General features: G+C 33.1%; 1 protein-coding gene across 1 annotated transcript; it reads left to right on the forward strand.

The window, feature by feature from the left end:
- The first annotated feature begins 10,554 nt into the window (after positions 1 to 10,554).
- On the forward strand, positions 10,555 to 11,496 carry LOC113177051 (olfactory receptor 4K13-like). Its single transcript, XM_026381585.2, has one exon. The coding sequence runs from the start codon at positions 10,555 to 10,557 to the stop codon at positions 11,494 to 11,496; it is 942 nt and encodes a 313-aa protein (XP_026237370.2).
- The last annotated feature ends 8,831 nt before the right edge of the window (positions 11,497 to 20,327 follow it).

A 20,327-nucleotide genomic window follows, 5' to 3' on the forward strand; every position in this document is an offset into this window, starting at 1 on the left:
CCACTTTGATAACTTTTGTATTCTTTTTGGTCTCTCATATGTCTCTCCTCTGATCTTTGTTAATGTATTTAGTTTTTGTGAATTTTGGGCTTTTTTTTTCTTTTCAACATTAGATTGTTTACTTGAACACATTACCTTTTTGACATATATGCTTATTGCTTTGAAAGTTATTCTTAGTATTGAATTTGCTTTATCTTGTGTTTTGATATGCTACGCTTTCTTTTATTTTGATTTTTTTAGGAAATACTTAATTTTTAAAAATGTCTTCATGTGTCATTGTTCATTCAATAGCAAGTCACTTAATTTTCATGTATTTGTACTATTTGAAAATTATATGTTGTTGATATGTAGCTATTTGGACAGATTCCATTGTGGTCAGAGAAGTTATATGATATGATTTCAATATTTTTTAATTTATTAATATTAGTTTTGTGACCTAACATATTGAACATGCTGGAGAAAGTCCTAGTTGGTGATTCGAAAATATATTCTGCAGCTATTGGGGAAATGTTCTGCAAATATACATTAGGTCCACTTGATCTACCATAGAGTTTATCTACAATGTTCCTTTGTTGATTTTTTTTTCTGAACAATCTTTTCCTTGATGAATGTATGGTCATTAACTGTTTTGAAACACATCTGTCTTCTTAGATATAATAATCTGTTCTCCTTAGATCTAAAAATCTTTTCTTCATAAAATTGGGTATTCCATTATTGGAGATATATGTGTGTGTGTGTGTGTGTGTGTGTGTGTGTGTGTGTGTATATATATATATATATACAAAATTAATTTTTTATATTGATTACTTATCATTACATAGACATTCTATTTTTACATTTTTTCATTTCAAAACTGTATTGTTTGATGTAAGTGTAGTTATTCCTGCTAACTTTTTATTTCCATTTGCATGAAAATAAAATCCCTTTTTACATCCCTTTGTTTTAGTTTATGTGTGTTTTTACTGGTGAATTATTTCTTATAGATAGTAAAAGGATGTCCTTAAGTTTGATGTAAGGATAGTCTGGTAGTGAATCCTCTCCATTTCTGCATGTGTGAGAAAGAATTTATTTCTCCTTGATGTCACAAGATTAGCTTTGTTGGGTATAATATTTTTGGTTTCAGTTACTTCTTTCAGAATTTTTAATATACCACACCATTTTATCCTGACTTATAAGGTTTCCACACAGAAATTTCATCTTAGTCTAATAAAGATTCCATTAAAGATCACTTGAAACTTTCTCTATTTTTAGATTCCTTCCTTTGCTTTTTATTTTTGACAGTTTGAGTATACTAAGCCCTGGAGATGACCACTTTGGTCAAATCAATTTGGATCCGTTAAGTTCTTTTGATATGGATATTTCTATCTTTTCCAAAATTAGGGAATTTTTTAGATATAATTTTATTAAATAAGTTTTCACTTCATTTCCTCTCTTCCTTTTTTAGAATCTCCATAATGCAATTGTTTGTATATCACGTTTCATAACTCAAAATTCTTCCACGTTTTTATTTGTTCTCTTTTTCTTCTCATTAATTTTTTTTCTCCTAGGTTGTTGTTTTTTTTTTAATCTAATTAGATTATTTTTTTAAAAAAAATTCCTCTCTTTAAGCTTAGAAATTCTTTATTCTGTTTGACCTAGTCTTGTGTTAAGGTTCCCAACCCTATTTTTTATTTTATTTTATTTTATTTATTCTTTAACTCCCAGAGATTGGGGTTCTATTTTACGATTTTTTAATCGTTAATTATTTTCCTAATTTCTTTGAATTATCGCTCCATATTCTCTTGTACTTCATTGATTTTTCTTAAAATGAATATTTTCCAGCATTAAGCAATTCACTGATTTCTTTTGCTTTTGGGTCTATAACTAGACTATTATCAGGTATCATGTTTTCATTCTTTTTCATGCTTCTTGTTTATCTATATTGATTTTGCTTTTACTAATATTATAGAGTGACTTTTATAGCAAAACACTTTAAGCTGGTGATGTGTTCTTTAATGTCAATTGGGAAGCAATATAAACTTTGGTTCAAAGTGTGAACAGAACTGTGATTTTCATGTAGCTTCTCCTTTTGTAATCAATGTTGGTGATAACAGTAAGCATCAGGTCTAGGGTGAGATGTGGATTTCTTATACAAAATGGATTCCTCTCTGTGTGTTGTATGAGATGGTTGTGGTTAGGGGCACTCAACAATTTTCCAGGTTCATGTGGTGTGATGTCCACTTCCTTAAGCCCCAGCAGACAAGTAACAACTGGTAGAATAATAGAGGCAATGCAGTTCTCAGATTTCAAGGTTTTCATGGGGATGGGTATGATAAGGTCATCCAAGTACACATTGAGTTCAGTGGTCCCAACAGTGGGGATGGGGCACTTGTCAGTATTTGATGGCCATTCAATGACTGAGCTGCATGAGTGTACCCAGGTGGAGTATCCGTCTGTGTCTGAGGCCTGTACAGAGACTTCATGAAACTCAGCAGCTCAATCCATTCAAGGTAGGCTGTCCAGCTGCTTCCTGAAGATGTGAGTTGGTGGGTAACATCTTCAGTTGTTTAATAGGAGGCAGAGAAAGGTGGGTGGGTTTACTTAGCAACTTCTTCAGGTTAGTGTGGTCTCAGGATGGCACAATATAGCAGAATACTGGATGGGGTGGCACCATGTGAACTGGAATCTTTCATGGGTTAATGCAGTAGATTCCAAAACTAGGCTCAGTGTTGAAAGGGTCACAACATTGTCCATGGTAAATTCTTTATTTGTCCATGGAAATAGTGGGAATTGCTGGGGGACTCATGCTTATTTTTTCCTTGCTGTGTGATGGCTTTCTTGGTTTATGGTTGTATTGTGGGGCAGCTAGCACCCAGCCAGGGTAGTTTCTTGCTCAGAAGGTGTAAGACACCTGCTAAAAAGAGTTTGAAATAATTAATAAAGATTAAGACTCAGCCAGAAATTAGATCAAAGAGGAAGCAGAGTGCCTGATAGATCCTACAGTCCTCATAGGAGCTGGAACTGAACAACCAGAAAATGGCAGAAAATGGCTCCGGTTCTTTATTTAAGGGCGAGTATATCAAAGGAAGGGATAAGGTTTCCGCAGGAGAAGTTTTGTTTCTCCATGTGGCAAGGGTCTTGCAGCAAAAATGCTGATTGTCATTTTGGAAAGCCATACCCCTCTCTGAGAGTCTATGTGGCTGTGTGGCTCCAGCAGGTCTTCCCATCTCAGGTACTGTGCTGAACCTGACAGAGCTGGGTAGACAGTCCCATGTAGTGGGAAGTCTCAAACCAGCAGGATTGCTGCTTGAACTTCACAGATACCAGACTTTCCTATTCATTGGCTTCTATGCCAATTTGGATCATGCACAGTTCACAGATGGCTCCCAGCATGGTTAATCTTAACTGAGAAGAACGGGATGGTAGATACCATGTGCTTCATTATCTTCTTCATAAGTCCATACTAGTTCTCCATGCATGCCACTCTGTGGAATCTCTCTCATATCCCTACTGCATTCCTGCACTCTAACTTTCAAGTAGAGTAATACTGTTTTTCCTCTGTTGAGATTGTGTGTGTGTGTGTGTGTGTGCACGCGCGCGCATTTGAAAATATGCATATATATAATAGAAAACATTAATTTTAAGCAATAATTTGAAGTTTATACACCTCTTACTATGTCTGCTAGAGAAAGCATGAGAAGTAGAATTTATATGCCATAGGAGAGAGGCACAAATAGCTCAAGCATCAATGGATTATAGAGAGTGATAATAACTGGGCTTTTCCCAAAGCCCAAAGAATCTTCTTATTGAGTATTCAGTAATATATAACTATCACTGACTGAGTCTACACCCAGTCCTTGATGATGTCATTCCAATATAGGATATTGTGTGAAACATGATATTTTACCTCTGTCTATAAGTGAATATTCTAATGTGCTGTTAACTCAGTATATTCTGTTATATAGAACGTGAAAGGACATGTACATTCATGATAACTGACCAATTGTTGCATTTCCTTTCCTGCAAATAGGCTGCTTTGATTTGGTGGTAATAGAAAGACTCTCTTTTATCATATGCTCTTAGATATTTTTTATAACATAAAAGACTATGGACATGAAAGAGAAGCATAGCGAGTCATTCCCTGATTTCTGTGAAGATAAATCATTGTCTCAACTAAAATGCAATGGGCTAATGTAACATGCTTATTTCTTGGTGGCTTCTCAGTCTCTTCAAGGAATGCTGCCATACAGGTGGTGTGGGTTGGTGTTTGCTGGTAATCAGTTGAATGTTGGGACAAAAGCAAGATCAGTCATGGTGAGTAGGGATATTACATATCTTCTCTTTCTGCCACTATGGCTGTTATAATCATAGCAGGTGATGTCAACTGACCCAATCACTCTGTCTCCTTGGCTATTTAACAGCCCATTTTTGATGCTCTCTAATGGATACTACTGCCACAGAACCCAGATCATGTTGGAAAGCCGTGATCCTATGATAATCTATCGTCAAATGGCAGGGATACTAGAGTATAATAGATACCGAGGTGATGATTGTCAAATCATCTATAGTTCTCTGCTGTATATAGTGTGGTCAGGCTGCATAATCCTATGGATCTTCACTGGAATTCTCCTAGTAGAATTTGTCAAAATTTATGTGGTGCATTTCTCAGGAAAGATAACTTTAGTATCATAGGTTTTCCATAGACATATGGGTATAATGGTAAGGTTACTTTTACTGTGTAATAAGAATTCTAAGGTTATTTTCCTGAATTAAGTTCCAGTAAAACTTGGACCTCCAGTCCAATAAAAGGGTGAAAATGAATATTCCCAGACTGGAATGTACAGCCTCCAGGTCATAAAGAGTGCCACCAGACATAACTTCTTAACAGTGGAGTGATTGAAGTGCAAAATATGACACTTTGCCCTTAATGTTTCAGGTGAGGTCCCAGCACATTTGCTGTGAATAGACTGCAAAAAACTACATAAATGTGGAAAGATCCTGCATTTTGTTTTTTGTTTTTTTTTTGTTGTTGTTGTTGTTTTTGTTTATTTTAAATGAAGTTTTTTGTTCTCAAACTTGAGGGTTTACAATGACCTAATGCTGGAAGAGAAAATATTGCTTTTCTCCCATCTCATATAAGAGAGTATTGGAAACTCAAATTACCTACATTTTAGGTGACTGTGTCTCACACATCCATAACCAGAATCATATTCATGCCTCTTATTCTGCTATTAATAAACTCAGATTATGGTTATAAATAAATTAGAATTATTTCTTAGTGTGAAACAAATCCATATAAGTCCAGTGTTTGTATTATAGACCCAGAAAATCATCAAAGACTGATAACTCCCTTTTCTCTTTTTTTCTCATAGCATGTATCTTCTATTCTCAATGTGACAAAATGCCTGTAGGAATTTCACATCTTTAATTTATATTCTAGATATAATGAAAAATAAAAGAACTGTTTAATGTCTGAAATCATTTGTCTTCCAGCCCATTATTTTCATTGTTTCATTTTATCAGCTTTGCTCTGTTAAAAAATGAAAAAAATCCATTAAGACTGAATTTCCAGTGCCTAGTTGGACCCTGGCTTCCTGATAGTCACAATTGGAAGTCATGGGAAGATTAATAAAGGGAGGTAGGAAGAGAGGAAGAAGTATCTCCTTCCCTGCACCTCTCACCTCCACTGGAGCACACTGCCTCTGAAGAAGTAGTTGTATCAGGTCCGTGGCTCCAGTTCTTATGTGGAAAGAATTACTGTATTTTTGACTCTTCACACAAACTGTTTTAAGCAGAATACTAACTTCACAAAGTTCATATTCTAATCCTCAATCCTATGGATATTTTACATTACAATGCAAAAATAATTTTCTGATGTGATTAAGTTTATAACTTTGATTTAAGGAAATTATTCTGGAATAGTACACCCAATGTAATCACATGTCTTCAGAAAGAGGTTATGGTAAAGCTACTTCTCTTCCCACTCCAATTAAGAAATGGAGGGCTATCAGATGCTAAAATTTGGATACCCTGTACATACCCTGTTTATAATCTCATTTTGTCAGTTTAGTAACAAAATTTTTTCATTTTAAATATGTGCAGTGATTTTGCTTTCACTAAGTAGCCCTCAGAGAATTGTGGAGCTGGAGGGAGATAAAGTCTCTCTGAGTCTCTACCAAGCCAGGCCCTACACTGAAGTTTCACTAAATTGCCACTCAAAAATATTGCTTTCAAGTAATCTGCCATTTTTATTTGCAAGGAAGATGGTAAAATATGTTCTAAATGAATTCAGATGTCTGTTACTAAGGGGAGAGTGGCAAGGAGGCACTCAGCAGTATAAATCTGACACATCCTCTAAACGCATTGCTAACCTGGTCTCTTGTGAGAAAATGGCAGTTCTGTGATTGGTCTAAGTGGATAAAATCTGGCTCTTTGGGGGCAGGGTTTGAGATTCCACCAAAGTATATAGTTCATTAATTCCAAAGAAATTGGTTTCAGTTATCAAGGAAGAAGGACAAATCATGATTGTAAAAGTAGCAATTTCAGCCATAAAGAATTAATCATCATAGTTATTCAATTTTTTTTTCTAAAACTTCCAGTTAACTGAATAAAGCAATGAGAAAACAAAGTGATAGCTATTTTAATATTTGTAGAATGCTTTATCTTTAACATAAAAACACAATGACCCATTGGACAAAATGTGCTCAAGACTGAGTCACATGGTAGCATATGCCTGAAATTCTCGCCACTCTATAGGCAAGAGGATCACTTGAGCTCAGAAGTTGGAGAGCAACCAGGGCAACATAGTAAGAACTCATGCCCACCCCACAGAAAAGGAGAGAGAGATTTTTATAATTTTTCTACTTAACCCTTAAATATATGAATAATTACATTTGCAGATAACATAAATTATGTTAAGGAATAGCATTAAATATAACAACAGAATAAGAAATATAACAAATTTTATTTATGAGAAAACTATAATGACAAAACTTCTGTGAAGTATAAAGAAGATAAGTATTTAAAGACCAATAAAATGTTTTCTGGATGAAAAACTCAATTTTTCAGTTGTTCATTTTCCCTTCACTTATTGTAAGTCTAATGCTATAACAATAGAAAATCTTAAGAAATGACATATAAAAATTACTTTATTCATTAAGAAATACTGAGATATATAAAAAAATTTAAATGACTAGATCAATATGTGAGCATTGAAGTTTCCTGATGTTGACATTTGCTATAAAATACAATGACTAAGAATGAAATACATGGTAGTTTATTAAAAAAAAAAGAAAAGAAAAGAAAGAAAGAAAGAAAGAAAGAAATAGACCAAAAATAGAAGAAAATTGATAAACTCAAAGAAGATCCTTGTGTATCAGTAAATTTAAAAAAGTATAAAGTAAATATTGCATAATTTTAGAGGAATCAATTAATTACAGTAATGAAATGATACCTCATTAAATTATGTTATTTATTTATAAATTTCAGAAAAATTAGTTTAAATGTGAAAAATTCACTTTTGATGAAATTTAGAATGAAAATAATCTAGAATAAATCATTTATCTTATATTAGTGTAACAATTATTGATATTTACTGTAAAAAAATAAAAGAAAATAATAGCCACCATACAAAAATCTTATTATTTGCCTCAAGTGATACTTTTCCAACACCCCCTGAGTATTGATTTTTGCCTTTAGTGAATTACCAATTTGATAGGGGAGAGATGGTGTCTCATTTTCTGTAATGTCGAATGGTCTATTTTAACAATCCCCATTGCTTTCTTACTGCCATTCTCTGAGGAATCTAATAGCAATCAAATGAGATTCCTCCTTCATGCCTTCTATCCAGGGATACATTTATAAACTGTTGCCTTTTGCAAGTCCAGAGTAGAAAATAAAGATGATGAAGATTGAGCATCATCTTTCATAATGATTCTGCTTTGAAGTCCAACTTCAAACTGGTAAGTTACAAAATCCTCATCTATGTGACTCAACCTGCTTACTACATCTATCACACCATGTGCAGTGTTAAATATGTCCCTAAATAAGAAAGATTAAAATGCTGAAATCAGGACTTATAGAAGAGATGAAATGAGGAAATTCAAATGAAATGAATTTTACCTTGCTAAAATCAGGGAAAAATATGAAAATCATCATAACAATGTATATGCGAATTGAGAAATTATCAATTCAGATCAAATAAGTCTTGCTTTTAGAGATGAGAGATCTATGTATGTTTGACTTATTCAGCAATACTGATTATATTGAATTATTTTATTCTTTGGATAATTATATGATATAGAGAAAGTAACTTTGTTGTCTTTAGGGATGACATCATTTCAAGAGAGATAAATAATAAAACCACAAAGATACAATGACTGGTCCATATCTTAAAAAATCATAGTATATTACCATCCATAAAATATTGATGCTATCATTACATTTATTAAACTGTGTTATATATATGTATTTTTATGGTATAACAAATCCCAATGTTATGTGTAATTACAATGCACAGATTTTGAAAAATTAAAAAAGTAATAGAGAGGAATACATGAGGAACTTCAATTTTCCTATGACAACAATCTAAAGATGCCTAACATTTAAAACCCTGTTAATGGGCTGGGGTTGTAGCTCAGTGGTAGAGCACTTTCCTAGCATGTGTGATACACTGAGTTTGATCCTCAGCCCTACCCAAAAAAGTAAATTAAAAAAATTAAGATATTTTGTCCACCTCCAACTAAAAATATATATTTGAAAAACCTATTAAGCTGCCAAGAATATGACGAAAGATCAAGTCTAGACTTGATCTTTGCCAGATCCATTTGCACCTGCAAATTAACTTACTTGCATACTTAATTATAAAAACTGCAGAAGGTATAATTCAAAGAACACAATTTTCTGACTATAAGAGCACAAAGCAGAGTAAAAATTCTCAGCTGTGAGAATGAACTATTGAAAGCTTTCTGTTTTCAAATTCTATTACTTTAGAAGTTCTCAAGCTACTTTAAAGGGTGATTTCACAAACATGGTTTAAAAAATGGTTAGAATGCAGTTCATTTTTAATGATACAATATTTGCCTCATGATATTAACTATCATGGAAAAATATACATGGTTAAATGTTCATTTCAGTAGCAAAATTATGATACTCTAAAAATCTAAACTGTGTTTTAAAGGTTAAAATATCTAAAATCATACATGCATTTGATTTAATATTTATGATATTTCATTAGGTTTGTGTCTAGACCCTGACAAAATAAAGGTATACAGCTGAGCGACAATAAGAATGAGACTCGGGAAACAGAGCAACCAGGGGCCAAAAGAGGAATGTGCTAAACTAATTGGACTGATATAGATTGTTCATAGACCTGGTCTCTTAAATGTAAGTGTTCATATTTTTAAAAATTCATTTAGCTTTGCTGAGTCCTCCTCAGTTAGTAACACAATATTTATTATTTATATCCATGCCAGAAAATGTTAAAAGCTTAAGAAAGTTAAAATAAAATCATTGTGCTAATATTTGTTACAAAGAGGACAAGTATCAAGAGATATCATAGAGGTCAAACTACACATCATATACTTTATTTCTGTTTTTGGTTTACCTTAGCAAACTTTAGTGATTTGTCTCACTCTTTAACTTCCTTTTTGGAGAAAAGTTAAACAGGACTATTGGAGTCAACTTCACTACATTTTGGTCTTAATGACCATGATTTTGTTTTTTCTGTACAAACAGGACATGGAAAAATGTGTTAAACAGGGATATCAGATACAAATGGTCTTTAATCCAATTTTACAACAATCGCATAAGAAGAACAGACAACATACACTTACTTTACTGGATACACAAACTAAAGAGCTAGGAATATGTGGGATAAGATAATATACTTTTAACTTATTAGTTCTCTTCATGGAACTATAGTGCATATTGTAGAATTTTTTTAAAATGTCCTTTCTTCTTATAAAACTATAGAGGTGGAAAATTCAGCTTTATTTAGCAGTACTAAAAGTAGTAATCAATGGTTTCCTCATTATTTGGAGGTAAAACAGATAACATATCTATATGAAAATTGTGATTTGATTATGTTCCTATTTTTGAATTCAGGAAAAAAGGAAACTTTAAAAAAATAACAAAAATTTAAAAAGGGTAAGTTAAAGGAATATTGTGGGATTTCATATATAAAAATGTATTCCTCTGATTCTTTTCAAATGCTTCCTGTATCATTTTAAACTAAGCATTCATTCACAGTCTGCCTGGAACTGAACATGAAAACAGACGAGGTTTAAGCATGTTCTACTGACTTTGTCTCATATTATAACCAAAGGACAAATTTGATCTTTGTGGAGTGGTATCCACCACAGTTTCTACTCACTTTCTGCCCTGTGAAATATCTCAGACTACAAAATACAAAGGAACACCTACAAAGCAGTCTCCTTACAAATATGGTTGGCTCCCTAAATAACAAATAAGATTTTTAAGTAAAGATTAGACTTGGTGTCTTGTTAGTCCTTGTCATTTTTTTATGTTTTTTTCCACCTTCCAGATGACATCTAAGAAACTCATGAAAATTGATAAATGGCTATCCTAAACAACAATTCAAGTATTTCTGAATTCATTCTGCTGGGACTTTCCAGTTCTCAAGAACTTCAGTTACTTTTTCTTGCCATCTTCATTCTAGTCTATGTAGCCATTGTAGTGGGGAACCTCCTCATTGTCATCTCTGTGATATTTGATAACCGTCTTCACTCACCCATGTACTTCCTTCTGGCAAATCTATCATTTTTTGACCTATGTTTTTCCTCTGCTGCAACACCCAAAGTGATTGCAGACTTCCTCAGAAAACACAAAACCATCTCATTGTGGGGCTGCATGGTCCAGATGTACTTTATGCACTTCTTTGGGGGTGGTGAGATGTCTCTCTTGATAGCTATGGCCATCGACAGGTATGTGGCCATATGCAAGCCCTTGCACTACCAGATCATCATGAACCGCAGGATGCTCATTGGGTTTCTGGTTCTGTCATGGTCAATTGGATTCATTCATACCACAAGCCAAATAGTTTTCATGGTGGGTTTACCTTTCTGTGGTCCCAATGTTGTGGACAGCATCTTCTGTGACCTCCCTCTGGTCATCAAGCTGGCCTGCACTGACACCTATGTCCTGGAGCTCCTGGTGATTGCGGACAGTGGGCTCCTGTCCCTGGTCTGCTTCATCCTCTTGGTCATATCCTACATCATCATGTTCGTCACCCTCTGGCGGCACTCCTCCAGGGCCTCCTCCAAGGCTGTGTCCACACTCTCTGCTCACATCACTGTAGTGATCCTCTTCTTTGGCCCTGCTATCTTCATCTATTCTTTTCCATTCAATAGTTATTCAGTAGATAAGTTTCTGTCTGTGTTTTACACTATAATAACCCCCTTTCTTAATCCAATGATTTATACTCTGAGGAATCATGAAATGAAAGGAGCCATTAAGAGACTGTGCAGTCAGAATAGTGTTTTCTGTCTGGACAGGTAAATATTGCTTGTGATCTCTAATTTTTATGTATTTCTTCTGCTATTTTTAAGTTTTCATTATTGCATACTTGTTCAATTAATTAAAATGAAAATGTAAAATATTATCAATATTATTCTCTCCAAATTACTGGAATTTTTAAGATATTTTTCTTTAAGATTTAAATTTTGGTAATGTTCATAATACAGACATAATGCCTAGATATGAATATATTTTTCATGTACCTGCTTGTCTGAAAATGTTTGCAATATATAAACATAATGTCTCCATGTTAAAATTGTATGATATTTCAGTGTATTAATATGTGAAACTAGCACACTTTTAATATAACACAGAAGACAGTTTTGGGAATCTATTTTTTTTAAAATCATGTTTTTTTTAACTTGTGCAATGTTTAGAAAGTTTTTTATCACTCTATGTTAACTTTGTGGAGGTTATTTGGTAAAGTTCGGGATTGAAATTAATGAATTTTTTTTTATTCTCTGGTTACAATAACTATCCATTCTTATAAAACATATGAGCTTATTTAGAAATTAATACTTCAAACGTTTGCTCATTGTTGGGGCACACACCTGTAATCCCTGTGGCTCAGGAGTCTAAGGAGGCAAATTGGAAGTTCAAAGCAAGATTCAGTAATTTAGAGAGTCCTTAAGGGAAAAAAAAATCAAAAGTTTGCTTGACTTCACAAATAGTTCTCTAAGAATATCCAATCAATTAAAATTTAAAATGATGTCTCTTTACCCTTTCATATTCTACCAAAAACATGACTTTTTAAAAAAATTCAATTCAATTTTGAAACATTTTGCTTTTAAATATTTACTATGTACCACACTGTTTTCTAAGCAAAAGATAAACTGTTAATAATATATTTCTGGTCCTACCCTGTGGATGATGACCTAACAAAGTTACCTGTGTTAAGTATAGTGAACTCAGAAGAGGAGATGGATAAGCCCAGGCATTTAAAAAGCTGCAGAATTAGACATTTTCGCTTCCGTCCCTGGTCAGCTTCTTTCTCTTGGTTATATCCTACATTGTCATATTTGACACCCTCTGCAGCACTCCTTCATGCCTCCTCCAAGAGGAAAAGAGCATTCCAAGCAGAAGGGCCTGTCTATACTGGAATTGTATAGTGAAAAATAGCTTGTAGGAAAGAAGATATAGCTCTGTGAAGGAGACTGATAAATAAAGGTAAGTAAGATTGATGCTGAGATATTGTATGGAAGGAAAGACATCAAAATGGACAATTCTACTGAATGCCTTTTCAAAATCAGAAATGGAAAGATACAAACGGGTCTCCAGAATGAGATTCAATATACTTTTGGGGGGAGCATTTAATCACTGAGCCACATCATTAGCCCTTTTTTGTTATTGTTATTATTTTTATTTGAAACAGTTCCTTGCTAAATTGCTGAGGCTGGCTTTGAACTTGTGATTCTCTGACCTCACCCTCCATAGCCACTGGAATTACAAGTGTGTGCCACTATGCTCCACATGCCTATACCTGCATATCTGTAATCCCAGAAGTTCTAGAGGATGAGGCAGGGAGATCACAAGTTCAAAGCCAGTCTCAGCAATTTAGCAAGGCCCAAAGCACCTTAGCCAGACCCCATCTCAAAATAAAATATAAAAAGGCCTGAGTGTTGTTCCCCACACACACAAAAAAATCATTGACTCCAATTTTAAATCAAATTAAAAATCTTGTATTTGTGTACACAAAGGCTGGCCAGTGACTATCTTCCTAGAAATCTGAGGCTAGAGATAAGTACCCCAGCTTTCCAGGAACACAGTTTTATAGAAAAAAAAAGTTGCAAAAGTGGGTGTCTTGAGAACTTCCAGATAACAGAATTTTGACAAGCATAATACAAAGGATACAGTAGGCTAATTATCTACATGGCATGATATTTCAAGGTAGGTTGTTATCTGATAAGGGGGACCAAGGATTTATGAGGCACAACTAAGGTTTTAAAAAGGGCTGTTATTTGGTCAGGGATACTAGGCATGGGTGAGTTCAGAGCAGGGGCAAGTATTCCAAACAAATTGAGAAATCACAGTAATTTATAGTAAAACAGAAATTATCTTTTCATGACTTGTCAGATTATAGTTTATAAATAATTTATCCTATTCCAGAAATTGTCTGTTTGACAGGACAGGAAAGTCTGGACATCTGAGGAACTTTCAGGAAGGACGTTTTTGACTGAAGGGTCCAGAGGGCAACTATGGCCTCAAACATTCTCTGGACAATGAATCTAGAAATTCCTTGAACTTTTATATCAGTGGGAGGAGGGGCTTGAAGATTTACATGACAAGTGTTTTTTGTTGTATCATTTTTTTGACTAGACAGAGACATTTACAGGTTTTTTTTTTTTTTGGTGTTGTTTGCTTTTTTCTGCAAACCTGACATTTACAGAAAACAGGAAACTACCAACGATAATGACCTTCTACTGAAGTTTTTGCTGACACCCTAAGTAAAAAGCTCTCCAACAAGACTAAGAGGAACATATACATTACTCTCTGGCTTGCTTCATGTTCACTCTAATAATTGTGTGAATAATTGCAAAAGACTTTCAGTTAGCTCTGATCCCATTGTCTATGTTGAACCACAATGCAAGAAAAGACCACCAACTCAGTTTTAAATTAACTAACAGCAACCCTGTATTGTGTACACAAAAGCTGGCCAGCGACTGTCTCTCCTAAAACCCAGTCAGAGAACAGCCCCGCAGCCCTCCAGGAAAAGTTTTTAAAGCACAAAAAGTTGCAAAAGGGGGTTGTCTTGATAACTTAAAGCTAACAGGATTTTGACAAGCATAATACAAAGGCCGATAGTAGATTAGTGATCTAAATGGCATAATATTTTAAGGTAGGAAGTATTTTCAGATGCCAACATCAGAATTTATGGGGCACCGGTGAGGTTTCAGAGAGAGTTGTTATCTGGTCAGGGAATCCAGGCATGAGTGAGTTTAAAGCATGGGCAAGAATTCCAAACAAATTTAGAAATCTTAGTAATTTATAGTAAAACAGAAATTAACTTCTCATGACTTTGTGATGTGATGGCTCCCAATCTTAAATTGGAATTAGACTAGGTTCATCAGTGTACTTTTGCTTTTTTTCTTATACTTTGGAGATCTTTTTCAAAATATTTCTGTTCATTTCAATGTCCTGAAGAATTTCCCATTTTTCTTCCCCATTTACCTTCTTAGATTTATGTCCTGCTTTTAATGCTTTAACCAATTTTTACTTACATAATGATGAAAGACAGTATCTAGTTTTATTCTTTGGAAAAGGGATATACAGTCTTCACACCATCATTAATTGAAGAGACTGTCCTATTGCCAATGTGTTTTGAACACCTTTGTCAAAGACCAGATGGCTGTGGGTGTATGCTCTTACTTTTAGTTTCTTAATTTTGAACCATTGGTTTATGTATCTATTTTATGTCCAAATCATGCTATTTTGAATTACTAAGGTATTGTATTTTAAAGTTTGTGATGTCTACAATTTGTCATTTTTATCAATATTGCTTTGTCTATTTAGAATTGTTGGGGTTCCGTATGCATTTTAGGATCATTTATCTAGTTTTGTGAAGAATTTCATTGACATTTTGATAAAGAGTTCCAAAGAACCTCTAGATTGCTTAAAATAGTATGTACATTTTAAAAACATTGATTCTTCCAATTCATGAACATAGGATGTCTTTCCATTGTATGTCTTCTCTAATTTTTATTGAAATAAAATAAAAATTATATAATTTTCATTATAGAGATAGTTCAAGTCAAGTGAGATACCCATTCATTTAAGTAAGAATGTCTATTATCAAAATGGCAAAAGATAATAGGTCCTGGTGAAGATGTGGAGAACTGGCAACATTTCCACATAGTTCATGGGCATATCCATAAGGAAAACAGTGTGGAGTTTCCTCAAAACATTAAAAAAAATTAACCTGTTATATGATCTAGGGATCCCCCTAGCTGGTATATATTCAAAGGAAATGAAATAAATATATTACAAGACAACTGTGCTCTCATGTTCATTAAATACACTAATTAATTGCACTAATTACAGTACCAAAGACATGGAATCAAATTAAGTGCCCATTAATGGAAGAATGAATAAAAAGAAGGTGGAAGACATACACAATAGAATAGTAATCAGTCATAAAAATAATGTAATCTCTTATTTGCCACAATAGGGCTAGAACTGGAAGATAATAGGTTAAGTGAAATAAGCCAGTCACAGAAAAAATACTGCATGATCTCACTCATATATTAATTAAAAAATGTTGATCTCATAGAAGTGGAGTTTAGAATGTTGCTTAACAAGGTCTGGGGAAGTTACAGGAATGGAGAAATGGGGAAAGGTTGGCCAAGTGGTACAAAGTTACAGTTAAATAAGAAATATAAGTTCTGGTATGCTATTGTATACTAGAGTAGGCATAGCAAAAATGTAGAATAAATTTCTAAAAGCTAAAATAAAAGATTTTTTAATGTTTTCACCACAGGTAAATAAATGGTAAGTGTTTGAGGAGAAAAAAATATGTTATCCTGATTTGAACAATATACAATGTATATATGTATTAATACATTCATGGTGTCCCATAAATAAATACAATTCTGTATATCAATTAATTATCAATAAAAATCTGACGCTTCACCAAAGTGAGAATTTGTTAGCAGGATCTGCTCTCAGTTTTAAAATTGAGCGTGGAATGCATTTTTGTAAATATGTTTTCTACCTTAATTTCTTTCTATTATTCTCCAGAAAGGTATAATTATTGGAGAATCACAGTGGGATTACATATAAAAATAAACAAAAAATTTATTTAACAAATGAAATCATCTTGTAGCATGTATTATTAGCCTCTTGAATTTTATCTGTTAATTACTTAGTTGTATGATAAAGTTATACTAGAGTCACTTCCATGATATTCTTCTAATGTTGTCAAGGCATTATGAAGTTTGGCATAATTGTTAAGAACTTATGAAAGTTATTAATTTTTATAATGATTCACTGCTGAAATCTATTAATATATTGATTATCACTAATAAATAAAAGTCAGCCAATAAAAGTTATTTAGGATTCTGAACTTTTGTCCACCCTCAATTATCTTGCATGGTAAAAGGAGATTTTTCTGTATGTTAAAAAATGGTTAGATCTGGGGGTGTGGCTCAGTGGTAGAGTGCTTGCCTAGCATGCATGAGGCACTGGGTTTGATCCTCAGCACCACATAAAAATAAATATGTAATTAAAGTTATGTCCACCTACAACTAAAAAAAATGTTCAAAAATGGTCAATTGTTTGTGAGTTTTTATAAGCCTTACTCAGTGTAGATGGCATATTTTAAAATTTTACTTGGATAAATCACTCAATTATTATACTGATTATTACCCTTCATAATTATGAAATAAAATTAAGATAATTATATTTCCTCAAATCCATCATCTATGACAGGATTATTTTCTGTGAATGTTCCCAAGGTACATTAATCAAACAACTTCAATTAGTGTTTTCCAGAGAAAGCACTTTCTAGAGAAAGTTCACATGATTCATAAACTTGGTAACTTCATGATCCACTTAAATAATAAGAAAAAAGTCCTTGCTCTGAACTCAAGGGATTACCAACATGTTTATTTTCATATTTCCCCTTGGGGGTGGGTCACCAGTCTGCCTTTTTATGTACATCTTTTCTGTATTCTTCTTAAAAGCATTTTTAAGTTGCAAACAATTGCCATGTATTTTCTTGGAGTTAAAAACAAGATAGCCAATTTTTCTTCAGAATTTCTTTGTGTCTACGTGTCTTTGAAGGAGTGACTCCTCAGAATGATTGGTAGGTTTAATAGCAGTGCTGAAAACACCTTAGAATTATGGGCTTTAGTGAAAGAGGAGATATTTTACCTAGAGCTTGCAACTGAATGAAAACCATATTATTCTGACCATGAGGGAAAGGGTAAAAGGCAAGTTAGATCCACTAGTATCTGGATGAATGTATCTGGTTGCAACAGTAATTTAAAAGCCTCTACACTCTCTCTGAGAAATAGCCTCCCAATCCTTGGGGTCATTTTTATACTCTTAGTTTTAATTTTCAGAATATAAACTTGCATTAGTTTAATCTACAGGAGACAAAAGGAGAAAATAATTTACAACATGCTAAAATAATGGTAAATTAAGTTCTTTCTTGGCTATAGTTACCATCTATAATAAATTAACATTTCATCTAATAATATCTCAAGAAAAGTCAGAATTATTGACTCATTTTGCTCTAATAGTAATTTACTTATCTGTGTTTTTTTGTTTCCTTCATTATTTACTTTAATTGCAAAAACAGTTATAGATACATGTGAGGTAATTAACTCAAATCAATTTTATTTTAAATTTTCTCAAGTCAACACCTCTTTTCTTGATTGGTTATATAATATATTCATAAATACAAATCTCTGATTCTACTGCTAATATATGCAGTTATCTTCTTACTTTATTAACTGTTTCAATATTTGAAAATGAAGCCTTTTGCACTTGTAGTATAGAGCCTCTTCTATTAAATATACAAGTGTTTTAATAAGGAAAAATACTCATAGTGAAAATTTCCCAGTATATTTGACTTTTCACTTTCCCAAAATTTTTTAGTATTAAGTGAATATTACCTTTGTATTGTCTTATTTGTTTATAACTTAACAATTTCATGAAAAGGTAACATAGCGAAACCACATGATGAATAGAAAACATATAATACATATTCTAATAAAAAACTTTCTTTACACATTTCCATATACACTAATTATTCTACATAAATGCTTTTGTGGAAACATTTTGGCTACAGAACACAGGCAAACAGCACTGGAGACCCCATAGCTTTTGTTTTGTAAGAAAGTGATTATAGTTGAAAACAGTGAGGCAATTGTTCATTTTTTACCCATGTGAAAGGCATTGAATGAGCTTCCCCCCTCCAGTCCCACAGTAATAAGTCATTTACCCCATTCTCAGATGTAGTTTCTGCCAGAGCAAATCCAAACATTTTCTGACCCAATTTTATGCATTTCACACCTTTTTAGTTTACTGATGTTTGTATAACACATACTATTCAAAACTTTAAATTTTCCATTTTAGGTTTAGCAATAGCTTTATTTAGGAAGGTCTGTTTTTGTTTTTTGGGGTTTTTTGTTTGTTTGTTTTAACTTTATGAGTGAAAAATGTTTATACTTTTGAAAAAATTTCATCTCAGATAATATGAACAAATTTTCATGATGAATAATTAAGGATTGCAGTCCATCTATTTATAGATAGGTGAATATGAGAGCTGAAGATTTTTAAATATGCTTTTAAAACATGCTTCTTAAATATTTATAAAGTTTTGCTTACAAAATACGCAAATATGATTATTAAAAGTTTTAAAAACCTAGAGTAATGGGTACTGTTTTTTTTTTCTTGATTTTCCAGTTTTAACTAGTAAGTTAAAAAGTTATTTTTGTGTGTTATCTCCAGATTTTTACCTGTCAGTTTTTTGAGATTGAGGACTATATAGTTTCAAAAATAATGTCAAGATTGATATATAGACTCAATTATTGTGTGAGTAGGCTAATGATGAATATAAAAATGATTTTTGATTAAATTGACAACGAGTGATTATGTCAATGGCATTAAATAGAGCACAATATTTTTATCAAAGCTAACTATTCCTTACAGATTGTCTGTTGTGAAGTGCTTCTGTGGTTTCTTTTGGGTTGAGTTTCTTTGTAATTACCAAAAAAAGAAACTAATTCTAAAGACTAGAATCTCATCAGTCCACATACTTATATATAGTCAATGAAATACACAAAGATGCTCAATATGTTAGCTTTATACTTCTTAATAGTTTGTATTTAAAGAGTGCATATTAAACTAATTTTACAGAAAAATAATCAATGTTCAAAAGAGTTAAAGGTATATTTCCCTTATGAATACTGAGGTCCAGACTGAGATTTAAACACTATTTCTGCAGATATTATTTATTCCAAAACTGTAGGCTAAACAATGTTTTCTGAATATTTGATGAACTACTAAGTCAAAAAATGAAAAGTCAGAATAAATTTCTGGCTTCTGTTCTGGTGCTTTAGAATCAGGACATGGTACAAGTATGGGCCTTTGCATCTGTGTTTGTGTGTGTGTTTGCTTTTTTATCTCTGTAGGTGGTATCAGTAGTAGTTCTAAAGAAAGAAGAAGAAAAAGAAAAGAAAGCAGAGACCAAAAGATCCAACTCAAAATTAAAATTAAGATAGAAGTGAGTTGACAGTATCAGATTGCTGTGGGAAAACAGAATCCAAATGTCAGGATTAAAGAGCCAGTGGACAAGTCCAGAGTCAGTGTGCTCAGGTGTGAAATACCAGGGGACAGCACTGGCTGCAGAGAAGAGAAGTTCAGTGTTTAGGAGGGAAAAAAAGCAAACACTACTTGGAAAATGCTTGGTGGTAGTCATGAGATTGTCTGCTCAGAGAATACAAAGGGACAAAAAAGGACAAATCCCAGCCAGGAGTCAAGTACAACAGATTCATGAAAATAAGCAAGAGAACTGGAAGGAGATGTCAGGAGTTTTGCTCACAAAAAAAAAAATAGTAATCACACCCTGCTCCATAAGATAACAAAAAACAGACCTGAATATTGAAAAACACTAATATTACTATGCAAAATCTTTCTAGGAGGGGAGCATAATTATTTAGAGAGGAGCAAGTGCATATGACAGATACCTCAGTTTAAGTCTTCAGAAATAAGTAAAATTATTGGTCTATATTTATACAATGAAAGAGGAGGGAATATAGCATCACCAATAGAAGAAAGTACATTGAACTGATTTGCTGAGTTGGGTATGT

This window comes from Urocitellus parryii, chromosome 6, assembly GCF_045843805.1.
Source record: "Urocitellus parryii isolate mUroPar1 chromosome 6, mUroPar1.hap1, whole genome shotgun sequence".
Lineage (NCBI taxonomy): Eukaryota > Metazoa > Chordata > Mammalia > Rodentia > Sciuridae > Urocitellus > Urocitellus parryii.